Below are 24,840 nucleotides of genomic sequence, written 5' to 3'. Positions count from 1 at the left end.
TTCGCATAGATATTTAAAATGTAAATTTCGTTGTACGTCATGTTGACTATTTCTACTTCCTGTTTGAAGAACTGGTGAATCATACATTTCTGTAATTAGTTCAGCTAAACTAGCTGTTTTCTTCTGGGATGGGCTTTTTTAAAGCTGCTTTTTCTTTCAGAATTAGGTTTATATGATTCACTGTGATAGCAGAAAAGGGAGTTAGGTGCTGAACTCACATGTTCACTTTACCCAGGGGCTTATGTTATTCAAAACAATGACTAGAGAGTTTTTCTCTATTTTTACTGTTTATAAGTTTGTAAAAGTACTCATGAATTGGGCGTGGCCTGTTAGCCACTATCGTAAAACTGACCCCTTCAACCTGTAACTCCTGTAGGTCGTAAGGGGAAAAATCGCGTGAAGCTGTGGTGCTCAGCTTTATAATATGGAAAAGAGTTATAAACACACAAAGGATTTATAAGCCTACTCTTCCCATCACGATTCACCCACGTTTGGAGCCCTCATCAGGTCCAAGTTAAATCGGTCCCCACAATACACAAATAAAGGAGGGGAAGGCCCGCTTGGCACCTCCCATGATGCCTTGTGGTCATAAGCCCTGTCTTGCGTAATTTGAACCCTGGTGCACTGTGCGAGAGTCTTTATACTAAGGGCGAGAGTGTGCGAAGTACATCAGGGCTCTTCCTCAGACAGAAGGCTCCTGAACAGAACCTGAGTGAGCTTGAGGCTCCAAAATCGGAAAACCGTCTTATCACCAGCCTTGTGTGGAGAAAAGGACCCACAGGTCAGGGCAGTTAGCCCGCAGCCTGCAGCCTTTGTCATCAGAGCAGCCATTAAGCAATGATATCCTGTCTCATGTCGTGTGACTTAGGAAGTATCATAAGGGGCTCCCTAATCACTTCAGAAACCGTCTTTTTTAGTATGGAAATAGTGTCACTCCATGTCCTTGACTTTACATTAATGAAACCATTTGATAACAAGAAATGGGGAGAGTCCAGATCCTAACCGCTTGCTCGGTGATAAACTCACGATTTTTTACCCCAGATACCTGATTGCATGAATGTTTCTTAAACTTTGCGTTGATCCTAAAATGATCTGAATGACCAAAAGCCCTTCAGGACAGATTTTCTTGGAAGGATGTTGAACCCAGAAGCAAAATGCTTGCTTGGGCTTCTTCTTTAGTTGCCTGCCACATCTTAATTTGTACCCCAAATATAAAAGAATTCTACATCTGCTTAATCTAAAACGAGGCACGATGGCCATTGCAAAGCTATTGTTCATTAAGCATTTAACCTGTGTCTAATCTCAGATTGTGTGTGTGTGTGTGTGCACGTGTGTGTGTAGGATCACATCTGTTCTAGCATTTATCACATTGTATTTATAAAAATTGCTGATTTTCTTATCAATATTCCCACAAACCTGTTAGCTCCTAGGGGAGGGACCTAAGTGCTCAGTAAATATTTGTTGACCAGATGGATGGATGGTTTGTATTCCAAGTCAAATGAGAGAAAGACCATATTCAGAAATTTCAAAAACAAATAATAGGAAACTTTTAAACTAAGAGTAAAGAGTGTGCTATGTTGCATTTTGTTTTTGTTACAGCTGGCCAAGAATGTAGGAAACAATAGTTTTAACGATATTATGGAAGCAAATTTACCCAGCCCCTCACCAAAACCCACCCCTTCAAGCGATATGTAAGTACCTCTGATAGATTGAATTCTTTACCATTCTATAATTGTTTATCTACTTTCCAAAAAAAACTTCTTAGTAGTTATAGAATTCTCCCTCCTACCCTCCAGAAGAAACCTCATTATGAGGAAAAAGCCAAGCAAGGAAAAGTACTTTGAAATGTATTTCTGGAATGCACAGATTATTTTCACCATCACCTTCCCCTAGGGAGTTGCAGCTGGCCTGAAGGATAAATCTTCATAAGGACGATTATCTCTAAGTCACGGCATGTTGTGATAAATAAGAGACACACCATAGCAGTGGGAGATGCCTATCAGATCGGCAGAAGCTTAACAAACAGCGCGCCGGGCAAGGCTGTGGGGAGCAGCCCCTCTCCCTTACACGGTGCTGCTGCACTGTCCGCGAGGAGCAATTAGCCATGTTTATCACAATTATAAACATACCTACCTTTCTGGCTCAGCAGTCCCACTTCCGGGAGATTATTCCTCTTCTGTAGTAGATTAAGAAGAAAGCAAATATCCACCTGTAGGCATCTGATTAAATGTTTTTTGGTATAGCCATACAATGGAACGCTGCAGATGTAAGAATAAGGACACTTCTTATGTCCTGATTTGGGATGATCTGCAAGATTACCATTACATTTAAAAAAAAAAAAAACAAAAAAACGTGCAGAACACTGTACAGAAACAGACTGTCTTTGGGGTAAGGAAGGGAGGAGGAGGCATGGGAACAAGTCCACATTGCTCTAGACAGAGACATGCCATCCAAACTCAGGAACTGAGTTTTGGGGTAAATTTGCTGACACATCTCTCGCTTTTGAGCACTCACTCCTCACTGTCTGGACTCAGACACCAAATAAATTTGGACACTGAAGAATACTTAAACACATATATTTCTTTGAAATTGTGTTTGCTTGAAGAACGCCGGAAAATACACCAGAAACGGAAGTGTTTACTCTGGCATCGGCATGAGCACGAGACGACTCAGTAAACCTTTTGATTTCGTTTTTATCTTTGAGTCATGTGAATCTTTAAACCTATTCGAACATTTTTACGTGGAATTTATATTTAAAATTCGTTTAATACTGTGAATGAATAGGAGGAAAGATTTCAGTTTGGCTTGAGTGGTCAGGTGCCAGCCCCTCCTTGGTGGGCTGCTCAAGCCACCAAATTTGCAAAGCACTAAAACTGTTATGAGGCATATTTAAGGGACATGGTTTTTTTTTCCCCCCACTCTGAAATCATGAAATAAAATCTCCCAGTTTTTTTTTTTTTCCCCACTCTGAAATCATGAAATAAAATCTCCCGGTAGGCCTCTTGACAGCTGTCTTTTCTTGAATTCATCAAATGTGTATTGCATGTTTATTCTATGCCTCGTATCATGTTAGATGCTGGGGAAATAGCAAAACACAGACTAGATATAAACCCTGTCCTTGTGGTCCCCGGAGTCCAGAGAGGAAGGCAGGTAGTAACTAAGCAACTCGACAGTTAACTGTGGTCATAGTTGCGGTAAGTGTCACAGAAGTCGGGGAAGTCAGGGCCCAGTCTGGGGGCATCTGGCTTAACAAGTGTTCAGGCTTCATCCTAGCACAGAAACTGCTTCGCTGTCTTTTTTACACTAATGAGCACAAATTACAGAGAAATAAGGCTTTAGGGACCACCTTTCTGAATCTCAGGTTTCGTGCGTCTTAAAATACGGAGTTATGTCACATGACCAAAATCCTTTCTGTGAAGTTCCGAAAACCTTTCATTGGTCTTTAGCATTGTTTTAACATATTGAATTTTTCAGTGTCATTCTATACTTACGTGTGTCTGAGTTTGAAGGTGTAACAAATAGCAAATTTCCCATCCTATTGCCCAAGGTGGGAACGAAAGCTGCTGGGATCTACGTGCCCGTTATCGCCTGCTACGCATCGCCTGCACATACTAGTAAACATACACCGGCTTCTTCATTCTGTCTCTTTTGGAATAACTTGGTTTAAAATCTGGTTTGTCTGAATGTTAAAAAGAAGTATCTTAATTAAAATAACTCTTCTCAAAGAGAATTGTTTGTCAGAAAAATGTAAATCTTTGTCCACTCTCGGAAAATAAAAATTCTTGGCTCGTACCGTTTTGCTGTGTTTTAGGGCTGTACGGAAAGAATATATCACGGCGAAGTACGTAGATCACAGGTTTTCAAGGAAGACCTGTCCATCTTCCTCAGCCAAACTGAGTGCGTTGCTCGAGGCCATCAGGTCCAGGGACTTACTTGCACTGGTTCAAGTCTACACAGAGGGGGTGGAGCTCATGGAACCACTTCTGGAGCCTGGACAGGTGAGGCTTCAAGAAAACCGCAGACAGGAAGGGATGTGGGAAGCCCGCTTGCAAGGCGACTCGTTTTACTATAATGAGATTCTGGTGCATTGGGCGACTCCGTCTAAGTCAGGACAATTCGAGAGTGAAAGCGGATGCTGTTAATAATTACTTTGGAGTCGCTGGTGTAAAGGAAGCAGCTCTGGGCAAAGTGGGACATATGACCCCCCTGTTTATGCTTATTCTTTCCTTTTCAGGAGCTCGGGGAGACAGCCCTTCATCTTGCGGTTCGAACTGCAGACCAGACATCGCTCCATTTGGTTGACTTTCTTGTACAAAACTGGTACGGTTTTTGTTTTCTCTGACCACAGCCTATAAGTTAACGAACCGGCCCAATTAGCGGCCTAGCTGAGGAATCAGCAAGCTTCTTCGGTAAAAAGCCAGATGCTGGTTTAGGCTTTGCAGGCCATGCGGTCTCTGTTGCGGCTGTGTTACAAAAGCAGCCATAGACAATGTGTAAATGAGTGAGTGTGGCACTATTCCAATAAAACTTTATTTACAAAAACAAATGGAGGGTCAGGTAAGGCCTGCAGGCTATAGTTTGCCAACCTCTGGCCTCAATCTATGTAAAATCCTATCCCTGTGTCCAAAACCTGCTTCACTAGGAGAGGTTGAAAGAGAGGAGACTTAACAGCACAGGTAACAAGGTCTGTGAGTTTTCATTGTACGTAAGTTTATTCTGAGATAGCAGTTTGTGTGGCTGGCTCAGTAGCTAATTCAAATTTGGGACATATCAATAGTATAGTGTTAAACGCAGGAAGTTCAGACTTGCTAGATTCTTTATTGCGTGGATCCGAAAGCCAGAGCTTATGCAGAACTGGAGCTTATCCAGAGGAGAGTGAGCAAAACAGTGAGTTTTGAGCCCACACGTGAAGAACGGTGCCTGGACACAAGCCAAACTGTGTAAGTGGCCGAGTCCCTTCCCCAGAGCTGTGGTTTAGAGCACTGGCTGCGGGAACAGATGGCCTGTGCTCAGACCCCTGCTCCATTGTCCACGTCTCGATAGCTTTGAAAGCGAGCGCTTCATCCTCTCTGTGCCTCAATCTTTTCACTCATAAAATAAAAGTCACAGCACCCACCCCATCGGGTGGTTGTGAAGATTAGATGAACTAAACATGGAAGAGCTGAGGGGCAGTGTCTCCCCTGTAGTAGGCACCCACCAAATGCTGACTGTGACTGTCATGACATCGCTTATAAACCAGACTGTGATGTTAGGAACATCCCAATTTTTCCTGCTTGTAATAAATAGATCTGAAATTTGACTCATTTGTTAGAACAGAAATAAGTGATTAATCTGTAGTTTTTAAACTACGGAGTAAGTAGTCATTTTTTTTCCAGTAATAACTTAATTTTTTCAGTGGGAACCTGGATAAGCAGACAGCCCTGGGAAATACAGCCCTCCACTACTGTAGTATGTACGGGAAACCTGAGTGTCTGAAGCTGCTTCTCAGGAGTAAACCCACTGTGGACGTCGGTAAGAGCATGGCAGGGGGTCTCTTCATAACTCCAGTAAGAGCTTTGGTTGGCAAAAGCCGAGACTTCCATGTTGCATCCTATTTTGATTATTGTTCCTTGCCTTTTCAAGATCTGTCCTAGATCATTATGCAAATTTATTTGCCCCTTATTTTAGTTAACCAGGCTGGAGAGACTGCCCTCGACATAGCGAAGAGACTAAAAGCCACCCAGTGTGAAGATTTGGTAAGCAAAAATGGAAATGAACTATTTACTAGACATCAGCTGCCTTAAAATGTCATTCCAGAAACTAGAATTGGAAGTAAATGAAGCAGATTCTTTTTTTTTTTTTTTAACATTGGCTGAAGAAATTCAGACAAGCACTTTAGTTCCATTTGAAAAAAGATGATAAGATGATAAATTTGTCATCCAGCTGTCTTTTGAGTGCCGTTATGATGTAGGAGCTGAAAAGCATTTGAGAGGTATTATTACCAGACGGGCTTCTGGATGGAGGTCATGCTCTTGATTTGCCAGAGCATTGGGCTTTCCCTATTGCTTAACGGTGAAGAAGAATCATTTGGGGGGCCGATTCTGAACATCGAGCAAGTAGAGGTCGGAGTGGAGTGGTTTTTAAAATGTTAACACAGTGTTCTCCCCTCTCCATTCCTCTGGACGTACTCACCTTTTCCTGATCCCACTGGTTCCTGCTCATGACTCCGGACCCTCAGCTCCGCACGGTTCCCTGAACCGTGAGGAAGGCTGAGATGGGAAGGATAAGTTCACTCCTCGACTTTCTGCTTAGTGCTGAGTTCCAGGCCAACAGTAGCACTTTTATATTTTTACAGGACTCTGTTGAGGAAGTTCTGGTTACCCCTCCCCCATGAGCGAATCAGGAAAATAGGACATGGATGGAACTGGCATTGTCTGGCTTTAAAGGCCTCCTTCTCACACGTCACTGATTTTTGCCTTCCAGCCAAGAATTTGCAGCTTTGAGACTCATTTTAATAATATTTGAGAAAGCTCGAAATTTTAGAGAAAAGTCATCAAGTTAACAAGGCTACGCCTGTAATTTTTTTAAGCCCGTCTTGTGGCAGTTGAGCTTCCGTTACCAGAGTTTTGGCTGTAATGCAGCTGCTGGTGATTAATTTGAAACCAGGAATGAGGTGGGATTTGCTCGGTGTTCATGTAATGCTGGGGTGTTTGGCGTTTGCATTAAAATGATTACACCTGCTGTCACTTTCAGCTTTCTCAGGCCAAGTCTGGAAAGTTCAACCCTCACGTGCACGTAGAATATGAGTGGAACCTCCGGCAGGAGGAGATGGATGAGAGCGACGACGATCTTGATGACAAAGTGAGTGTGAAAGAGGCCTCTGAATTCCTTGGTGCTTCCCCTGATTTTTCTGCACTGTGTAGACATAAGACTCATTCTTTGTGAGCGTGTTCTTGGTCTTATGACCTGATGTACCTGAGCCGTTTCTTTCCTCAAGTGTTTGCTCCTTGCCAGGTACCGCTTAATAGCTGTGTTAGTCAGGGTTCTCTAGAGAATCACAACCAAGAGGATGTGTATACATAGAGAGAAAGCATGGAACTTATTTTAAGAAGCTGGTTCACACATGTGAGGACCGACAAGTCCAGAATGTGTGGGGCAGGCCGGCAGGCTGGAAATTCCAGCAGATTCAGTGCTGCAGTTTTGTCTGAAGGCGGCCTGGAGGCAGAGTCCCTTCTTCTGTGGGGTCCTCCCCAGTCTTTTCTCTTAAGCCCTTCAACTAATTGGGTGAGGCTCACCCATGTTATGCAGGGCAATCTGCTTTCCTCAGAATCTAATTTAAATCTTAATCACTTCTAACACCTGTCTTCACAGCAACACCTAGACTGGTGTTTGACCAAATACCTGGGCACCATGGCTTGGCCAAGTTGACACAGAATTAGCCATGAAAACCGTTAGTTGATGAATAATCGGTTGTCGTTTATTGAGTACTTGCACATGGACTAAGCAGCAGTGGGCACGTTGCCCATGTCGCCTCATACATCTTTACCAAGTGCCCACTGCGCCGTGTTACTGCCCCTGCGTTTCAGAAAAGTGACACATGCGGAAATTCTGCAACTCGTCTTCAGTCTCAGAGCTAGTAAAGCAAGTCTCAGGAGTCAAACCTAGTTCTGTCTGACTTGCATAGACAGTTCTGAACAACCTCTGAAGGCTCACGTGTGCATTTGCCATTGGATGCGTGTTGAGCGTTTCCTCTTCTGAGCGGGATGTACAGAAGGCTCGAAGGCGGACGTGCACAGGTATCCCGCAGGCATCCACCACTCTGAGCGGAGGCTAATTATAGTACAGCGGGCAACATGATACATAAGAGTTGGGGAAATTCCTGAGAAGTGCTCAGCGGACAGAGCAACTGCCTCAGCCTTGCCAAGCAGTGAAGACCTTATCAGGGGGATCTGGGTCTCTGCAGGTAGGGAGGAGCTTGCCAGGCGAAGAGGCGGGGAAGAATATGTCCTCCCAGGAAGAGAGAAGAGCACATGCAAGGGCCCAGGGGTCCTGCCAGAGCTGGAAGTCTGAGGAATGACTAGAAGCACAGTACGTGCGGTCACCTTCCAGCTGGCTGGGTGGTGAGAGGCAGGAAACTGCCCTGCGGGGTCCCGCGGCCCAGATCAGGAAGGGCACTGTGAGCCAAGTCTGGCCTTCTAGCTCCGCCCACGCGGTCAGGAACCAGCAGAGACTTGCTGTCAGAAAAGCGGGGTTTCCTACCAGCTCTGGTCAGTGTGGAACATGGGCTGGGCTTGAGAGAAACTGGAACCAGGCTCTTCAGGAGGCCAGTGCTTCGGTGGGAACCGGAGACTCACTAGGAATGGCTCCGAGGAACATTTCTGAGCTCTCCATGCAGGACCTGGCAGCTCTGGGTGACACCGAGGTTCCTAACTGGAAAGTTGCTTGGATTCTGAAGCTTGTCACCAGGAGTGCAGACCCGAAGGGCGTCTCATAGGCGATTGACAGTGACTGGGGCTGACAAGAGGCTGTGCTGCACCTACAGCTTTGAGTCGATATTAGGTGTCAGTCAAAGCCACGGGTGTGGATGAGGACAGAACTTCAGCATTAAATGCTTGAGCGGAAAGGAACATTTAGTGTACTCAGTAAGAAATACATGGAAAAGCTGTTCAGGTGTTTCCTGCATGGGGGAGGGGCTTGTCAACTGAAAGTTAACTCTGTGACTTTGTGCTGCTGATGCCACCTAACCAGTGTCGCCTCGATGTGACCACGGTAACGGTGACGTGTCTGCATCCTTCCTTCGTACTGTATGTGGCTCTTAGGCTATCATTGCGGGTGACCTCATAAAGCTCCGAGCCACAGGAGCCCAAATTCCTGTGCGTCTTGATCATTATGTCACTCACTGCGCTGTCTGTTGTCTCATCTGCCAGCCGAGCCCGATCAAGAAAGAGCGCTCGCCAAGACCTCAGAGCTTCTGCCACTCCTCCAGCATCTCCCCCCAGGACAAGCTGTCACTGCCGGGATTCGGCACTCCAAGGGACAAGCAGCGGCTCTCCTACGGCGCATTCACCAACCAGATCTTCGTCTCCACAAGCACAGACTCGCCCACGTCACCAACCTCGGACGCGCCGCCTCTGCCTCCTAGAAACGCCGGGAAAGGTATGGGCTTGGAGAGGGGCCTTAGGACTCCAGCCTCAGTGCTCAGAGTCTGCCCCGCTTCAAGGTAACAATTGCAAGGTGCAGTGGAGTGGCAGAGTGTAGGACGCGGTGCCCGACACCAGCAGCAGGGTGGGCAGTGTTGTGGGTGCTCCCCGTGCATTCTCTTGTGTTAACCTCATGGCGGTCCTGTCAGGTGTGTGCTTTTTTTGTGCCCATTTTACAGATGAGGAAACTGAGGCTTAAGGAGGTAGAGTGACTTGCTCAGGGTCACGTACCCGGTAAGTGGTAGAGTTGAGATTCAATCCAAGGTCACATGTAAGGGTCACCCCAGCCAGGGGGAAGTTGAGAGGTCCCCAGAGCTGTTGCCTCGGATTTATCCTCAGCCAGCACGTCCAAACGTGGGGCTCTCCTTGTGCATTCAGCCCGTGCTGACACAGGTTCCCAGGGTCCCTCTGTACATAATGCCAGGCCTATTTGAATCACACTGGGGCTATTTTCTGGGAAATGTGAGCTTTATTCAAAACAGTGTTTTTTCAAAGCTTATTCTCCATTGAAATGGTGTCATAAATGGGAGCTGTGTTCTAAGAGAGACCCCAAATGGCCTCATAGATCATCAAAAAACAGAGAAAGTTTATATTAAGTCTTCGGCGTAAATAGTACTCATCACAGATAACCAGTGACCGTGACGGTAACAACACGTGCAAGCCCAAGGTCTGACCCGCCGCTGTCTTCTCACTGTTCGACGCATCATCCCAGAACATACCTGGATAAGGCAGCCAACCCTTTTGGCATCACTAACGTAACATCGAACCTCAGGTCTGTGCTGTGAGAGCTCTGGGCTGCTGCCCACCTGTGTGACGATGTCCCCCCTCAGGGTGGCAATCGGGAAAGAGCAGAGCCTCCCTCTCCGCCCCCTGAGAGGCTGGCGAGAACCCTCCAGGCCAAATTAAATGATCGAAGTTACTCTGACAAGGTTCCTATCCCCTAGTCGTGGCCACCAGCACAGCAGTGACCACCCATCTAGACAGACAGAGCCTGTACCTGTTCACAGAGCCTCCAGGTAACTGAGAATCTTGAAAAAGGTCTGCAGGAGAGAATGACACCGGAGTCCTGGGGGCCAAGAGAGGGGCCTGCCTCCTCCCCTTTCTGTAGTTTTATCTCAAGGGGATATAGAAACCCATAAAGCATGCCGTCTAAGTTAATGCTGAGCATCTCTCTCCTGCCTTGAATAAATCCTAACTAGCTCTTTACCAAAAGCCCAGAAGACAAAGGCCACATTTACTTAGTGAGCCACCTGCTGGAACACGTAGTTAGGACTCTGCCATCGCAGCCACGGTCAGCTAAGGATAGACTGGTTTCGCCCCTCCCCCCGCAAAAAAAAAAAATTCCCATAATTGAAAAGAGAAGTCTCTCCCTCCTAAAATCAGAGTGTCCTTCCAGGCCACACTCAGCAGGCCATCAGACTGGAGATTTGGCCCGTGCTGTTTACACAGGGAGCACGGCCTTCTCATGAGTGATCAGGGACGTCCCTGCAGCCAGCTGGCCTCACACGCCCTTCTTTTGGAAGAGAGCTGATGTTTAGGGTGGCGTTCTCAGACGACACTGCGACAGTCAGGTGGTGCCCTGTGCAGACGATTCCCCTCTATTTTGCTCATCCCATTCTGTTGAACTGATAGACCCACTTACATGAAAACAAGGGTACCTTGACTCTGTCACTTGGGTCACTCATCTTCCGTGGTCAGCAAAGCAGAGGTCTCTGCTTGCAACAGAAGTCATTTCCACACTGAGAGTGCAGGGGCTTGAAGGATGATGGTTTCTGGGGAGGCAGAAAGAGACAGTCAGGATAGAGTTTCCGCTGATTGGAAGAGAACACAGAGGGGCACAGTAGAAAGATCATTCTGAATCTAGCTCAGGACTATCTTCCAGAAACTCCAGCTGCCTCATCAAAATGCAGGGACGTTTGACTTAAATTGTCATCAAGCAAAGCCGCCCGTCAGAGTTGGAAGACTCAGTAATTCAGAACCCCAGACTCACCACCCTGAAGCCGTGGACAGATACAATTGCTGCCTAACCCCTCCTCACGTGAGATCCAGTAAGGTTAAATCAGAGGCATAAATACAAGTGCGCAGGGTTTCTCACTGGTGATCAGCCCCTTCCCCTGCCCCTACTCTACGTGCATTAAGACCAGACGTTCTCCAGGCCTGCCAGGATTGGTTTGTCTTTCATCTTTAAGCTAAGATTATGTCGTAGAACCGGAATACTGCAGAGTGAGAAGGATGCTTAAAAATTAACGCATTCTACAACCCATCATACAGCGAAGGGAGCTGAGCCCTGGAAAGCCTAAGGAACTTACTTCCGGTCACACAGTGGCTGGAATAGGACAGAAAATTAAAGCGGGCCTCAGGCTTGTCCAGCCACACCTTCCAGTTTCTTCTTCTCCATGTTGAGGACGATAGTCCATCTCTGCCTTGCCTTCATTACGGAATTGTCAGAATCCGGGGGGAAAATATATGGAGAAAGCATTTTGTAAAATGCAAAGCCCTGAACTACTGTGGGAGACTCTGTGTCGTCAGGCTGTGACTCTAGATGCTTCTAGAGCACGGCAGAAGGGTGAGCAGCGTGAGCCTCGTCTCACAGCACAGGTCCTTGGAAACCGATATTACATGCTTATCTTTTGATTTAACTGTTTTTTGAATCATTTTAAGTTATAAAATTGCTGTTTTCTCCTGTGGTACAATTCCATACCTTTTATACAGCGATGCATGAACTGGGTCTGGAGATTAGTGAGACGGACAGGAAGCATTTAGCTCAGCGCATGGCGCATAATAAGTGCCCCATGGCAGGTACTGCTGCTGGCACTGGGGTACCACACCCCCTCAGCTCTGAAAAGGAGTCCTTTGGGGAATAGGGCCCCGAGAGAAGCCCCCCACGCCTGACAAGGTAGTGGGTGCTTTGAATCATGAAACCAGCATGATGTCAGCTCCTTAACGCAAGGGATTTGCTAAATAAATGAAAGATAAATTCGATCTTAAGAAGCTTGTTTAACTTACTTAAAAGAATTAGCTTTTCAAGCTTTAGAAACACTAACAACTGATATGCTAATTATAGTTCCATCCCATGAATTCCTGAAATCAGTCCCCTCCAATTAGGCATTACAGCCCCTCCGACTCTCTCGTGAATACCTGCAGGGGTTAATCCTGCACTCGATATGTATTTTTCTGGTGCGGGGCCCTGCTTCGTTCAGACCCTAGCCCCAGCCTGCTCAGCCAGCAGGCGACTGCACAGAAGCTGCAGCACAGTGCCTGGCATCCTGAGGCCTCCGTAAGTGCATGTGCATGGCCGCTTGGTGACATGGAGAATACCGAAGCAGACGCTACGTCGCCTTCACTTTAGACAAAGAGACCACATACTCTCATTCATCAGAGAACGTAGTTTGAGACTAATACGCTGTCCAAGGCAGATCGATTGGTGAAGCCAGACCGCGGCGACCTGGGCAGCCGTGAGCCTCCGGGAGCCAGACTTCAGTTCCTCTTCCAAGAAGCCGTCTCTCCCTTGTCCCACTCACGAGACTGGGGCCCTTCCTCCATAATTGCCAGCCCTGTCCTGGTCTCATTTTTTAACATTTTCGCTCATCTCGCTGAGTTTCAGGGTCTTCATCTGAAAAGTAAGGGTTGGCTGTCCACCTTGCCGGGTCCCTGCCCACAGGACATGAAGCAGTGCCTGTAAAGTGACAGCACGCAGCGAGCAAGCAGTAGATGGGGGGTCTGTCTGGTCCTCCTGCGCATGCTCCCTTCAGCAGGTCGTCCGGGCACTGGGGATGTGGCGAAGCATGGGGACAGCGCTCCTGCGTCTGAGCTCGCACTCCGGTGGGAGGGGGCAGAGGCGTGTGCCCTCGGGGCAGCGCGGGTGGGCTCTAGGGGTGTGAGGGAGAGGAGCTGCTCGGCTCGAAGATTAGAAGCGGGGGGGGTCACGGAATCTCGTTTCAGTCTCTCCCAGTCACGAGGCAGAGCTCCTCAGGCGCAGGGGCAGTGAATGAGCTGTCCTTGCACCCCTGGCACAGGGGTGGGGTGCCCTGTCGGTGCTTGTTGAGTGAACAAACAACAGCAAGATCAGTGAGCGCATGTCCCAGAAGTACGTGGGCAGCCAGGAGGGGGCGCTCGTGCCAGCCGTCCCGGGGCGTGAGAGTTACCTTGCCGAATACCTACAGAATGTGGGCAGCGTTGTGTCCAGACTCGGTTGCGTCTGCGTGTTCCGCACCATTTCTCCACCTTGCATTCTGTGTCCGTCGGGGCAGAGCCAGGAGTGAAAAGGGAGGAGACTCCTCAGGTGTGAAGGTCGCTGGCCATCATGAACATGGGCTCCTGGGTTACTCAGACTCGCCCAGGAAATGGTGTCCTGTTCGCAGTATTATTCATATACTGATGACTTTACAATTTCCTGAGTTTTTTTATCTCCTGGGAAAGCAGTCATTTGAGTGGCTTGATTTTAAAGCTTCCCATAAGCCATTGTTTTTATTCACGTTCAGTTTTGTTTTTTTTTTCTGGCCTGTTTTTATCAGTCTCCCCCGACCCTTTTTACATCATTGCGCATCTTGGCCTTGGCCAAGACTGTGGCTGAGTTTTGCCCTCACAGTGGCTGCTGGCCCAGGCTCGAAACTTATAGGGTGCAGAAAGGGAAGCAGACGTCCCTGTGGCTTCTTGCAGCAAGACGAGGACGTGGCGGGGTTGTCACAGAGCCAGCCCCGAGCCCCTGAATCTCGTTCTCTTAGTCTTCAGCGTCCTGGAAGGAGCTTGAAGGACAAATGAGTAACTAATGCTGCGTTGTGTGTGGCACCATGTCGGAGTCCTCATGGGCCGTGCTGCTGACTCTCGTGGCATCCATCACACTCCACGCCATGTCGCGATGCCTCCGTGTTTCCCCACCTGGCTGTGGAGGTGATAATAGCTCCTTCCTGTACACACATTCCTCACTCAAATCAGCATAGTGTATCTTTATCTACTTTTTAAAGTAACGTAAACCTTCCACTCTTTCAAGCTCTATGCTACGAAAACCATTAGAAATATGGTAAAGTTTTCATTTGTGTTGTCCAGTTACATAACTATAACTTACGTCATTAACACGCATGGCGTGGTAGAATATAGAAATCATACAGACGGTTGTTTTCAAAGATCATCAGAATAATTTTAAAGCCATCTTCTGGGTCTTGCTTTTTTCTTTGCCGTGTCAAAGATGTACTTTTATTTGGTCTCCCAGCATGGAAAACCAACGAGTTTTCCGTTCTTCTAAGAACCAAAAATGTGGGAACATTGAAAAAGAATCCCCAATACTTGCTGTCTGCATCTCCAACAGCGGCGTCTTGGAATTACTCCCTCAGGAAGGAAGGCAGAGCACGGCACTGAGGCCAGGCAGAGGCGCTGTTCGGCCCCCTGACGCTCAGGAGGAAGCGGGGCCCAGGGCCAAGAGGGTGTGTGGGAGGGACCTCGGGCTGAGGTTGCTTTGAGCTGACCCTTCTGCGGAGGAGGTGAGGGGACAGGCTTTTCGAGTTCCCAAGCAGGGAGGACACGGTGCCACCCACAGGAAGAGAAGCAGAGTGCTTCCTGTCAAGGCTGAGAGCCTGCTGTCACAGTCGGAGTCACTCGCTGTGACTGGTCAGTGTCCTCAGCTCCCTGAGCCTTGAGTCTCTTCACCCTAAAATAAATGCCCCTGATCACAATATGCCTTTATAAGGCGAGTTCTAGGTAAGGGTATGAATGCCCTGAGTGTCAGGTCGGGCACACCATACTCCCAGGGAGCGGCGGCTCTGGGGAGTCCAGGAAACGGAGGAGGAGGCTGAGCAGGAAGCGTGCGACTGTGACTTTAGGGATGGGCTTTTTTGATCCCTGTATTTCGCTGTAGGTGAAGGATTCTCCCGGCCGTCTGAGGGTAGATTTTCCTGGTCGTTGAAGATGGAGTCCTCTCTGGTGAGGTTTTCCTCAAACTCCCTCTGTAGTCCAGGACTGTAGTGTTTTCCCATCGGGGCTCTAGTGACAGAGGGAACGCCAGGCCTGCGGGGGCCTCCGGAAGTAGCTGCAGGCTTTTAGGAGTCTAAATAGGGGGGCCGGGAAGTGGGGACCAGGCCTCTGCCTGCAGCTGCCCGGGGCTGCCTTGCGGGCAGAGGCCTCTGAGGTGCAGTGTCCTCAGGCACCCGGGCTCCCCGAGCTCTGGCCACAGGCCGGGGCCACTCTGGAGATGATGACATTAAGGCGCTCGTGGCAGCACAGCTCGAGGGGTTCAGTGGGGACCATGAGAGTCGAAGGCGTGGCAGACTGTCCAGATGGAGTGACCAAGAGGCCGCTGTTGGAGATGCAGACAGCGCCCAGGCCTGCGAACCCTTGGGAAGAGCTGAGGTACAGTCTGCTGAGCGAGGACCTTCGATCAGTTTAATGAACCTCAGTGTTATTTATAGCCGCTTTGGAAGACCAGACCCATACTTTTAAGGAAAAGAATTAGAAGATAATTTGACATAATAGCCAATATTAGTGGCAAATGTGGTTTGGGGCGTTTTCTGCTTATTTCCACAGGCCCTGGCAGAGTTAAGGGGAGAAAATTGGCTCTTTGAAGGCTTCTCCCCGCCTGTTCATCTTGCCTTTCACTCCTTTTTGAGTTTGTTTGATACCGTTTGTTCTTTTTTATTTCATTTTGTTTTAGCTTTCCTTATCCTGCCGTAATTGCTTCTTTCCCATCTGAGCCAGTACTCAGATTTATTTTAAATAAAATATCCCCTTTAGTGCTTAGAGATAGTTACTCATTTTGGAAGTCTTCTGAGCTCTTTGACTCTTAAAAATATTTGGGTCTGCTTTCCTGCAGTCTAATGCAGTGTTTGTCCTTCAGCCTGTTTTGACTCGTGCCCGACAGGCGAAGACGATTTTGTGGCATCTTCCTTTCTGTCGCTTCTATTACAAAGCAGTAGGTGGCTCTGTGTGTGTGTTCTCTATGAAATTAGATTAAATTTTAAATGTTCCTTTTCAAACTTGACACTGTCCCTCCCTATTTTTCCTCTCTGCCCCTGGTTTTTGATCAGTCATCCTAAGTGAGATACAGTGTCTTCCTTAAGAATCACTAGCCTTAAAACAATAGAAGTAGCAGTTTATTCATCCATTTCTTTAATATTAAATTACTCAATTCAACCTACTATGATATACACCAGGCCAGAGACCAGCCTAGCCTGACAGAACCCACAGCCTGGTGAGGGAGACAGGCAATATGCACATAAAGGGAAGTAATTACAGGTTGTAATAGCTGATATGAAGAAAGTATGTAATGACACGTGGAACTCTAATCCCTTCATTTTTTGAAGTGATGACTCAAGAGGCTTGGTTGTGCCTGGTTTGTGGTTACAGGACGTCTCTGTTCTGATCCTTCCTGAAGCTGCATCCACACACAGCTTTGCCCAGAGACACAGCTCCGAGCCTTCTGTCTTTGGCGGGTTTTGTTTCCAGGCGGGGTTTGGAACGGGTTGAATGACCTTTCAGATGCAGTGCCTCAGCAAGTCACTAGGTGGCGGTAAAGGTGAACTTGCTGGAGAAGCTCATCATTGTCTATCATCCATTCTCCATTTATTTCCAAGAGGAAAGTTCCACTTCCTAATACGGAGCATCAGTGGTGGTTTTTCTAGGGTGCTAAGTGCGGGAAATACTGCCCTGGCTTTCAGGAACAGCAGCAGCGTGTGATGGGGTGAGCGCCTCCCTGTCCCAAAAACCTGCATTGCTGTCCTGGCTCCGCCCCTTGTGGCTGTGTAACCTTAGTCACGCCAAGCCCCCACTTTCCTGGCTGCAAAATGGGGCTCGTAACTACCAACCCACATACCTGCTGGGGTGGTTACGAAAAATCAAGGGGAATAGCATATGCAGACACACTGCTTTGGAAAACTGCAAAGCACTATCCAAGTGCTAAGGTGATTTTATTGTTACAAAAATAAAATAGTTTCTGAAATTGCAGTGGCTGGTGCCATAATTAGGTGTTGATTTGGGGCAATGGTAAGGCTTCCATCATGTGTCCCATCATAGGACTGAGAGAATAAAGTATATAGCCAGGGCCACTTAATCCTAAAGCAGATGATGATTTTACTGAGATTGACCAGTAATTGATAATGGGGAATATTAACGCTTACTTCACCAAGAAAGGAAGCCAGCAGTAATCAAGCTTTTCTTTCAATACGCAGAATGTAAAAAGCTCTTTTGGAGCCTTTCCGCGTCATCAGGTACCTACCGTCCTGTGTTAAACATTTGGTGTGGCAGTGTTTTTAGCTTTTTTTTTTTTTTTTGCTGCTTTCCTTTTTTAAAAAAAAAAAAACATTCTTTTAATGCTTGTGGAAGCAGTTGTCCAGGAACACGGAACATGTACTTTGGTGATAACCATAAGGAGATATTCATCAAAGTGCCCAGTATATAGATCCTAGTACACACCAGCCACCTTAGCGTCACTTTGCATAAACAAAACTAGTAACATGTATACTCCTCTTGTAACAGCTCTTGAAAACAAATCCTTTTTTTTTCTTAAAACATCAGTTCAAAGAAGTCAAAACTTTTACAGAAACAGTTTGTGTGTGTGTGCGCGTGTGTGTGATAATGTTAATAGGATTACTGCTATCCTGTCTTTACGTCTGGAGAAAGTCGAGTCTTTTTTTTAAATCTACAGAAATCAGTGTCTAATTTATACAACTTGTTCAGGCTTTCATTATATAGGTGGTTTATGATTTCTAGAATAATTCAGAATTAGAGGAAAAAAGAGTTTTGGGATTTCTCTTTTTTCTAAGTAACTCTGTACATTAGATCCTTTATTATTTATAATCATTTTTTCGAAAATGAAACCGTCAGGCAAAGTTTGCTGACTACAAGAAAAAGTCGTAGCGGAAAGAAAAATCCTGTTCTGTGAACATTGATGTTTCAGCCTGTGGCCCATTGAGGCTTCAGCCTGTGCTCTGCTCTTTCTCCATTGATTTTGGTGGCTGTGTTGTGTGCCTTCTCCCTCAGTAGATTTTACCATGATTCCAGTGACTAACTGGTTTAAAGTGTGCGTGCTTTATTTTTCCCGTTGTGCCCGAATGACCTAAATGCATTAGCATGCCATGTTGACTGGCATTTTGTTCCTTAAAAGCACATACTCTTGTCTGTTGTATTTTTCTGTAAAGAGCATTCTTCTAACCCCGTTTGTGAGTTACCGCGTTGATGGCGTTGGCCACCTCCAGCCTTGTGCTTCTGTCCCTGTGTACCGTACCAGCTCTGGTGCGGCAGTGACTGCATACCGGCTGTTCTGTGAGACTGGGATTAACCTTCCTGCCCCGTTCAATTCCTTTCCAGGTCCAACTGGCCCACCTTCAACACTCCCTCTAAGCACCCAGACCTCTAGTGGCAGCTCCACCCTGTCCAAGAAGAGGCCACCTCCCCCACCACCCGGACACAAGAGAGCCCTGTCTGACCCTCCCAGCCCACTACCTCACGGGCCCCCAAACAAAGGCGCAGTTCCTTGGGGTAAGTCATCCTCAAGTCAGGGCCATCGCTGCCCAGGGCCAGGCAGTGCGTGGGGCTCAGCGGGCAGCGGACACTTGGCACATTCAGCAGACGGACCAGACCGCACCCACGCTGGAGTACGCATGAGTCTGACTGGACTGCCTCTTAAGGCCAGGAGACATTTGGGAAAAGATTTAGGACCATTTAAAAACTAATAATAATAAGGCACTGAGCATCTCCTATGTATCAGACACTGTGCTAATCAGCCTTCCACAAAATCTCATTGCATCACAGTAGCGACTCTGTGAGATAGTGTCAGCCTCACTGACAGATGAGGAAAAGCAAAGCAATTCATTCCACTCATAACAACCAGAACGATCTTCTTAAAAGATAAAATACACGTAATCACTTCACCCTACACTTCAGATAACTGCAGACTGCTGACCCTGGACCGAGAGCGCCCTGCCTGGGCCGGCTCCTCCCTCCCAGCCCCTTTACTGCCACACGAGCCCCCTCGTACTTCTTGGGTGCACAGGGCTCTTGCCCTCTGGGGCCATCCCGTCCCTTCAGCTCTGCCCTGGGAGAGGCTGGCCGCCTTTCGTCCTGCTCAGCTTGCACGTGCATCTCCTCGCCGGCCTCCCGAAAGGCACGTCCTCGCCCATTTCCTCCAGAACTCCTTCTCAGTTGAGAAGTATTTAGTGTTTGGTTTTTTTGGTCTCTCTAAGCTCCCAGAGAGCAGGGACCGCGTCTGTCTCGTTCTCTCCTGTGTCCACAGGGCTTAGAATCCAGCGGTGCACAGCAGGTGTTCAGTCATCACCTGAGAAGAAATAAACTTGCACAGAGTTAGTTAGTTGAACCACTTGAGTGACACTGAGTACAGATCACAGATTTCCATCCACAAGGAACATGATTTCCATCTTCGTCTACCTTCCTGGTTCACCAGAACTCCTCACTGGTCTGTCAACAATTTAAGTCAAGAACAGGTGTCTCTCCAGCGCCCAGCAGGGCCCTGGTCCACAAGGGGCTCGCAGGCCTTTGCTGGATGAGCAGGCTAGGTTGCACGTGTCGCCTCCTTTTAGTGAGTTTCAGTGTGAATTTTTTTATTTGTTTGTTTTTGAATCATAACCGATAGGTAAATCGGCCAAATGCTTTTAAAGGCCTCATCAAATGCCCATATCAGGTGTTCTGAATTTTTGGAGTTTGGGGGAAAAGCCATACTGATTGGCATACCTCTCTGTCACCTGGCCCAGATGCCATAGTGTGTGTGCGAATACGTCAGTGTGTTTAGCCTTCACTCAGCATCCTATGTGCCTATTGATGGGGCTTTTCGGCCCATATACCGCAGGAGCTCATGGGCTCGTGAGGGAGGCAGACGGGGAAGCAGCCGAGTGAATGTTCTTCACTGTGAGGGTTGACACGTTAACCAGACACTTTGGAAATGCTGAAAAATAGAGCGTCAGACTGCATGAAGCGGCTTCGCAGAGAGGGAGATGTTTGCGGTGGGTGTTAATGAGTCGGTTCCCAGGCGAGAGGAGCAAGGGAGGGGCAGTTGGGGACATGGCACACGGCAGCCAGTAGGTCCTGACACCTTGCACAGGCTGTGTTCCAGGACTTCAGGAGGCCCCAGATTTCATCCAAAGGGACTTTCCCTCAACTGACAGTGCATCGATGGTCACAAGTTTCCTGTGCAGGCTCAGAGCACAGACCACAGGGTGACCTTTTCACGTTCCACTAAATTTCAATCCTCTAGTTTAATTGGGTCTTATTTCCGTGTAAAGTTTCGAGTGCCTATACATTCACCTTAGAAACTCTACAACTAAATTCACCAAAATTCTGTTTTCTGACTTAAGAATCATCCCTCACTTAGATTTCTGTCACATCTCAGCAATAGGACTAGCAGCTGGCGTTTTTTGGTTTGATTGATTTGGTTTTTGGTTTTTTTGTTAATGGAGCATTTTTTTTACTAAAAATCAAAATTACTACTTTTTGTGAGAGTGAGTCAGTGCCACCAGTGAGCTGGGAGCATGCAAGGCTCTTGAAGCTGTGGGCACAGGGCCGTCTGCTGGCCTCTCACCAGCTGGAGCCTCCCACGTACACCCAGCCTTGAGGGACAGAAATCAAAATCTATTCCCACCAAAAGTGACAATTGTCCACGTCACAGGCTAGGCGGTAATTCTGGGAGTACCAGGGCCGTGCCTTCTGTGTTGGGGTGTGCACACGTGTGAGGTGCACGTAAAGCATCCACAGACACAGGTCGGCGGCAGGCACGTGCGTGCCCACGGCGGGCTTCTTCTCGGGCAGGTTGAAGTCCTCTCGTCCTGGTCTCGAGCTTTCTGTCGCATGATCACTGCATGGTTTTATCTCCGTCTCCCGCTGACGCTGTGTTCCAGACGCCAGGGGTGGGGGCCAGACTACTTATGAATGAAGCACGTGGGGTGTCCACCTCCACGGCAGCATGTGTGATGCCCATCGCCTCCCCCCGTGAACCCATCTCGCCAGCCTCCAGGGTTCCCTAAACCGCCTTGCAGTGAGGGCCTTCGGACTGTCTAAGATCAGGCCCAGGGCTGGACATGAGAGGCGGTCCGGGCATGGCCTCTTAGCTCTCCCCAGGCCTCACCTGCCGACCCCTGAAATGGGATGTGCCTGTCACATCGAGGTGCACCAGGTTCCCAAACTACATTCTTTCCCCTAAGATCGGAGCCTTTGTTCATAGCATGACCTCAGCCTAGAGCATTCTACTCATTTGCCTTAATCCTTAGTCATTGTTGCAGATCTGCTCTCCAAGAGCCTGCTAAAAGGCCTTGCCCTGTCCAGCCATCACCCCTCCCCCACTGTTGTTCCCTCTGGCCCTGGACTGTCACCGTGCTTCTGTGTCTCTCTGACTTTCCCAGCGCATTGCGACATCCTCACCAGGGTCTGTGCAGCTTCTGTCTCCATAGAGCAGAGTGCTCCACTGTGGACCCCACGTCACGCCTGGATTCTAATCCAGCTCTGCCACTTGGGAGCCCTGTGACTTTGAGCAGGTGTTTTCGAGTTGTTCCATACCTCAGTTTATCCAACTGTAAAATGGGCTGGTTAATAGCACCTACGTAATTCTTAACGCAGTTCCACAGGGTGGGAAATACTGGGACTTGACTTTAATTAAGGGTACAGCCTCAGAAAGGTGAAGTCGCCTGCCCGGCCTCTCCCAGACGGTAGTGGGGAGCCGGTGTACTGCCTCCCGTCCGTGCCCTGCTGGGCGCAGCACGTGATGCCGTTGGCCATTTTCTATCCCAGAGTTGTTTCTCTGCCTGTGAGGAGGGCATGGGAAGGCAGCCCAGAGGGTGCTCACTGCATCCGCTGTGCCCCCTCGCCCATCGGCGGCACGGCACCCTGGCGTGCAGGATGGCCGCTCCGCGCTTTCTGCCTGCCAGAACCGCAGCGTCCACAGCACCCAAAATAGCCCAGGCATCACATGACAGAAGTCCCGCTCCTGTGATGAATGCAGCCATCTGTCTCAGGAGACGGCGAAGGCAGGCTTTTGATCAGAAAACAAATAGGCCTGTGGGCAGATCTGGGTTTTGTGGGGACTTTGATTTTTGAAGTGGCATGTCATTAAATCTCACCTTTGGGGATGAAATAATTTGCTTATAACCTACTTTTAAAAGACCCACACATTTTAACATGATTTAAATAAAGCTAACGAGGAAATGAGGGCAGAGGGAGGATGTAGGTAGCAGAGTAAGATGACGTCCAACAGTGTGATCTCTTCACAAAATGTGCAACATAAAATTACGCAGGGCGGCTGAAAAGGGGCCCCAGGTTTGACAGTGGGGTTCTTACAGGTAGAAGCAAAGGAGAAAGCACAGCTAATTATCGGTTCTTGGTGGCCATAAAGCTAATCCTCCCCTCACGCTTGACAGTCTTGTAATTAATACACGAGAGCAGTTCCCCCGGGACTTCGATCCTCTGGCAGAGATTCAGAGAAGTGTCCACAGCCCACGCCATGGGAGACTGGAACGTGCCCCGAGCTCATTCCAGAAGCCCGGGTTCTGGTCCGGGTTCTACCCGTGCCCAGCTCAGTGACCTGTGAAAATCACATCTCTGGCCACTGGGACTTAACATTACACGAGCTTCTAATTGGAAGTAGTATTGGCTTGCATAGGAGCCTTTGGTTAGAAATTTCCTTAATCTTCCTTTTTCTTGTATTTCCCGGTGTAATTTCACGTCTGCTCCCCCCACCCCATTTTGCATGAAGTCCTAGAAATAATAGTGGCTGCCGCCGCTGCTCGATCATTTGCCAGATACCAGGTGCTGTTCGCTTGCTCATGTGTTGTCCTGTTTAGACATCACTGCCACCTTATACGATGGCGACTGTCACTGTCCCTCGTTTACTGGTAAGGAGATTAAAGCATGGAGAAGTCAAACAACTTGAATCAGTCACAAATCCAGGCACTTAAGAGCTGGTATTTGAACCCATTTCTGACTCTGAGGCTCATATGATTACCAACTATTCTGGAAGATTCCTGGAGACGCTGTGCCAGTCACTGCTGGGCCAGTGCCCGCCTGTCTTTCCACAAATTCTTGGCCCCCAGCTTCTGAGCTATAGTAACTGGCCTCAAGTCTTGGCCACAATTTTTTCAATTGCCCGCCCGCTTCAGCTCCTCTTACACATCTGTATGTGATACTGGAGTCTTTTTCTAAATTGCACAGAGGAAAAAAAAAGGGTCGAGCTGCTTCCATATTTTTGCTCCTCCCTCCAATGTCATTCTCAGAAATTTTTCTAAACCACACTTTTCTTCTCAGGCATGGCAGGTGGCCCTTGCCTAGCTGTGAGCATGACAGGATTCTTATCTGCCGGTCCACAGGTGCTACCCACCCAAGTGTGTGAGGGATCCAGCTGAAGGCAAAGAGCGGCTGAGTCAGCGTTGTCCTGTCTCCAGGCACCTAGGAACTGCTCCGGTCTGGGCACTAGACTAGAAGGTGGGGTTGCAGGGGGAACAAGGCGGAGTCCCTGTCTTTGAGATGCTCACTTATTGAGTAAATCATCATCATTTCTGTTACATTCCCTCAAACAGCTATGAGAGATACTAATTACCACTCGTGCTGTGCTCCCTGTGGTCCAGCACTGTGCTCCGTACTCCAGAGTTCATCTCGTAGTCCTCACACCTGTCAAGTGGAGTAGGTACTGTCGTTCCCATTCTATAGATGAGGAAACTGGGGCTCTGTAGAAAAAGCCGCGTACTCCAGACTCATACCCACTGGTTAGTGGGGCGGCTGGAAATCCACGCCATGCCCGTCTGGCTCCAGAATCTGCACTCTGAGCCATCGCTCTGTGATCGGTGGTTGTGGGCACAGAAGAAGGGGAGAGGGCGGTCGAGTCTGGCTAAGGAGGAATTCTCGGAAATTGACTTGGGAGGTGCGTAGGAATTCACCAGAAGTGCAGGGAGGAGGAGCAGAAGGAGCGAGTGACAGAGGCATAAAAGACACGCAGTGTCTTTGGAAGGTGGAGAGTAGTCTCGTGTGGCCAGAGAAGGCGATTAAATGAGGGCGCTGGACATTGGGGCACGTGTCAGGCCACGGCCCATGGCAGGATGGCTCATCTGTGTGACAGCAGAGGGAGCGGCCACACGCAGAGCCAGGGGCCAGTTAGCAGCCCTGACGGTCCCACACGTAGCGAGGTTAAGAATCACTGGTTCGGAATGCTTCCTGCCTGGAAGGGAAACTCACAGATGTACCGGCTTCTTCCCCGAATGTACTTCCTTTGACATTTTGATTATTCTGGCTCATTTAAGCCTGAAAGTTTGAGATTTGGTGTCCATCCTGGAGGCACGCACTGAGTACCGAGCTGAGAGGAAACGCCCACCTTTAAGAAACCCCAGCTCTGGGGGTTTCGTGAGCGGCTGCCGAAGAAGTCGGGCACTGAGTCACAGGCCCTTGGGAACACATTGAGGATTTGAAAGTGTCTTACTAAGGTCAAGCTGTATTTGGAAGTCCTTGGCCCTGATAAAGCCAGGTTAGCTTGTCCCTTCTCAAGTCAGTGTCACAGGACGTTCTGTCCGGGAGCCTGTCCGAGCCATCCTAGCTCTCTGCCAGTCTCTCCCTATCCAGTGGGCTCCGTGGGACAGGAGGTGACAGGCTGGGGTCGTTTGGCACAGACCCTCACTGCAGGCTGCTCAGCTTTGTGTCCCAGCTCAGAGCCTTCCCAGCTGTTTGACCTCAGGCTTCCCAGTGTGTT

General features: G+C 48.4%; 1 protein-coding gene across 2 annotated transcripts in view; it reads left to right on the top strand.

Annotated features, from left to right (window-relative positions):
- The window catches only part of ASAP1 (ArfGAP with SH3 domain, ankyrin repeat and PH domain 1), a 259,462-nt gene that overhangs the window by 220,498 nt on the left and 14,124 nt on the right, over positions 1-24,840 (top strand). The window contains exons 16-23 of one of the 2 annotated variants that reach the window (XM_015590261.2): positions 1,600-1,691; positions 3,812-3,998; positions 4,235-4,320; positions 5,396-5,511; positions 5,668-5,735; positions 6,733-6,840; positions 8,907-9,135; positions 18,474-18,644. In XM_015590261.2, the coding sequence (XP_015445747.1) occupies positions 1,600-1,691; positions 3,812-3,998; positions 4,235-4,320; positions 5,396-5,511; positions 5,668-5,735; positions 6,733-6,840; positions 8,907-9,135; positions 18,474-18,644 (1,057 nt within the window). The remainder of the gene's footprint in view (positions 1-1,599; positions 1,692-3,811; positions 3,999-4,234; positions 4,321-5,395; positions 5,512-5,667; positions 5,736-6,732; positions 6,841-8,906; positions 9,136-18,473; positions 18,645-24,840) is intronic. The other variant, XM_015590262.2, reaches the window with a different exon arrangement.

This window comes from Pteropus alecto, unplaced genomic scaffold (genome assembly GCF_000325575.1).
Source record: "Pteropus alecto unplaced genomic scaffold, ASM32557v1 scaffold105, whole genome shotgun sequence".
Taxonomy (NCBI): domain Eukaryota; kingdom Metazoa; phylum Chordata; class Mammalia; order Chiroptera; family Pteropodidae; genus Pteropus; species Pteropus alecto.
The sequence above is the reverse complement of the archived record's forward strand: the minus strand, read 5'-3'. Positions and strand labels throughout refer to the sequence as shown.